This window comes from Triticum aestivum, chromosome 3B, assembly GCF_018294505.1.
Source record: "Triticum aestivum cultivar Chinese Spring chromosome 3B, IWGSC CS RefSeq v2.1, whole genome shotgun sequence".
NCBI lineage: Eukaryota > Viridiplantae > Streptophyta > Magnoliopsida > Poales > Poaceae > Triticum > Triticum aestivum.
The window spans coordinates 32198344-32201545 of record NC_057801.1 but is presented as its reverse complement, the minus strand read 5'-3'; the positions used below and the strand labels follow the sequence as shown (position 1 = coordinate 32201545).

At 51.6% G+C, this 3202-nt stretch overlaps 1 protein-coding gene across 1 annotated transcript; it reads right to left on the bottom strand.

Moving 5' to 3' along the window:
• Positions 1-278: 278 nt before the first annotated feature.
• Positions 279-2888, bottom strand: LOC123064562 (uncharacterized). Its single transcript, XM_044488018.1, has one exon. The coding sequence runs from the start codon at positions 2867-2869 to the stop codon at positions 542-544; it is 2328 nt and encodes a 775-aa protein (XP_044343953.1). The 5' UTR covers positions 2870-2888; the 3' UTR covers positions 279-541.
• Between the last annotated feature and the right edge of the window lie 314 nt (positions 2889-3202).

Below are 3202 nucleotides of genomic sequence, written 5' to 3'. Positions count from 1 at the left end.
TGTGGTCACTGGATTTGTCGTGTACGCTCACTCTTTGGTCCCTGTACTCAAGAATACGGTCACTACATACGTGTTGTGCTGATTATACAGCCACTGTTACACCGCATTTTACTCACTGAATCAATTAAGGGCATGTACAATGGTGCTATCTTAAGAGTGCCACGTAAGATAAATGATGAGGTGCAGGAGAGAGAACTCGTAAGAAAAGGCTTGTCTTTTCTTATTTAAGAAAAGACAAGAGATGGTCTCTTAGCATAATATGTCTCATCGCGTTTTTAGGAATAACCAGTTATTAAAGATAATACTAAGAGATGACCCATTGTAGACATTATTTTTTGTCCTCTCTAAATTACATGCAAAGTTTAAGATAAGACTATCTTATCAATCATTGTACATGCCTTAAGCCCTAGGTGAATGCGAAGGCAGCAAACAAACCGGCCAGTAGTTGGATCGGAGAACGCTAGCTAGAAATTAAACAAACAAACAATCAAACAGTTGAATTGATATATAAAATCATGGCATCGGCGGTCGAATTGAAGCATTATAGACGGAGGATTTCCAAACCAAATACTGGCGGGTTTCCACCAGGGTGTTGGTTCCTGGTCGTCTCCGATCCCTCCAGAATCTGAGGCTTGTCGGCCAGTGTTGGTTCCTCGTCGTCTCCCTCCACCATCTGAAGCTTGTCGACCAGGGTCTTGGCACCCTTGAGCGAGAGGACGAGCCAGACGTAGGAGAGAAACTCACCACCTTCACCCAAGCTCTTAGCGTGCAGGTAGCCCCTGCTCATGCTGGCGGAGTAGAAGAGCATGCCCAGCCACACCCGGTACATCACCCTCCAGCGCGTGGACGGCGGTTCAATTTTCAGCAGCTCCTTTGCGAGACTGCATGCCTTGGGGACGTGGAACAAAGATCTTATCACCTCCTTGTCTTCAGCTTCATTATCGATGCCGATGGGCACCTGCATGCGGAAGCGTTCCCCTTCCGGCCCGTGGTCGATGATGTTGGTCAGGTCGTCTTTGCTGAGAGGCTTGCCGCTGTTACCTACCATGGCGAGGTTCAAGAAGAAGTCGAATTCATCCTTGGCTTCACTGACCAGGTGCTGCCTGCTGCCGGTGAGCAGCATGTCCGGGTGGAAATTCAGCAGCCGGGCCATGTAGCTGGATATTGCTTCCGTGCACTTGATGCGAAGCCAGTGTGGATCTTCCTCGTAGTTGGCGGGAGGAGTACCTTCCATGCGGAAGCAGAGGTCGGTGGCGATGTGCCAGACGAGGACGCTCCTGTCGAAGGACCCGCGCAGGGTGTCCCGTACCTTGGGGCCGCACACCTTCTGCAGCTCCTCACTTAGAGCCCAGTTGGCCGCTCCCGGGCTGCTCTGCTGCATTATCTCGGCACCTGCCCCAACATCCTCCGCCGGCAGCACAGCGGTGCCTGATTCGTCTGGCACCGTGAAGACCCTATAATTGGCAAGGTCGCGGCCCTGTGCATCCACCAGATCTGCAAGGACCATCTCCGACACATTCTTGTACAATCCGTAGTCTTGACGGACGCCCTGGCACTCGAAGTACTCCTTGCAGCCCATGCGGGTAGCGCACTTGACCAGCCACCCAATGTCCTTATGCCTCCGCCGGAGAACCGCGCCCACGAGGTTGTAGCCTGGTACCGTCTCGCACAAGGACGGGACACCCTTTGCAGACATGGCCCGGTACAGTAGCTGGCGGATGAACACCGCAAAAACATCCAGCGCGGCGGTGAGGCACAGGAGGACGTATGTGATCTTCACATCCGTGCGGTTGTACCCATCCTTGTCGCCCGTCGCAAACAGCGTGAGGGCGGCGACGTGCAGGATCGGCACCACAAGCACATGGTAGACCAGGTATGTGGGAGTGAAAACCAAATTACCTCTGGTATATAAGAGCCCATACGCACCAAGCAGCCAGCGCTTCATATCCTTTTCCGCCTTGGTGCTCAGAGTCAGAGGCCGAAGAACATCCTGGACATTTCGAGCTCTGCCTCGCTGTACAAGGTCATCGGCAGCAGCTGACATCGACATATCCGACAGCACCATATAGACTTTATCTTCATCCGACAAGCCCACATTATCGTCCTCCTCACCCGCCGCCTGCTTCTTGTCGCCGGAATTGGTGGTGGAGCAGTTGTACCAATCGGAGAACAAAAGATCGCCCAAGTACACCGCCAATCTTGTACGCTTCTTTGTTCCTCGTATCGGCGCTGACACAGACGCCAATCTATTAATACTGGCTTTCTTGAGGGCCCATGGCTTCTCACTTAAACTGACGACCCCAATGACGAAGAGCAGGATCGCTGATGCCAATAGCTTCCAGTCGCTGTAGTTAGGCCACGACTTGTAGAAGGCGTACATGGCAACCGCGACCTGAGACACTAGGGTCACGGTGTGCTTTACCCACAGCTCGTTGTCTTCGATGGTGTAGGCAGTCAGCTCCTGCTGCCCGCCGAGATGGATGAGCAGGACAGGAGCCCATAGGACCTCCAGGATCTTGGCCTTGTTGTGCACAATGCCATCACAGCTACTGCTGCCGCTGGTCGCCCTGACGTGACGGTTGAAGAGGGTAGCCAGCGCATAGATGGCCAGAGCATCGCTGCTAATGTATGCAAGCCGTATGCATAGCATGAAGTAGCGCCGGATGGTGTACTGACCGTACTTGCGCATGGGGGCAGCCACCAGCAGAAACCATTGAATGCCGAGGCTGCCGAGGACGAGGATGCGCAGCTGCCACTCGTCCCACCATCCCACAGCAGAACTCCACACATCGAACATCTCTCTGTCTCTGTCTCTCTGTTTGTGACTTTCTGTCTCTCTGTGTGTGTGTTTCGGCAAGCAAGGGCACATGTCTAGTAGTCTGCAATGGTCACGGCTTTCACCCACGATTAGTAGTACCATTAACTTAGTGCTTGTGTCCCTCAAAAAAAAAATTATTGCTTGTTCGGATGTTCGATACACATATATTTAGGAACCTTTTAGCTTTACTAAAGGCATGCACTTTAGTTGTGATGTACTAGTAGCATTTAAATTTCAAGTTCTAGCTACAATTCTGATTGGGCGCCAATCAAAGGCACAAAAGAAAAGAAAGAAAAGAAAAAGAAAAAGAAACGAAAAAGAAAAAGTTGACATGCTAGCTGTATTATTGCAGATTTGTTACTATGCCAAGCCTCCAGCCTTTGC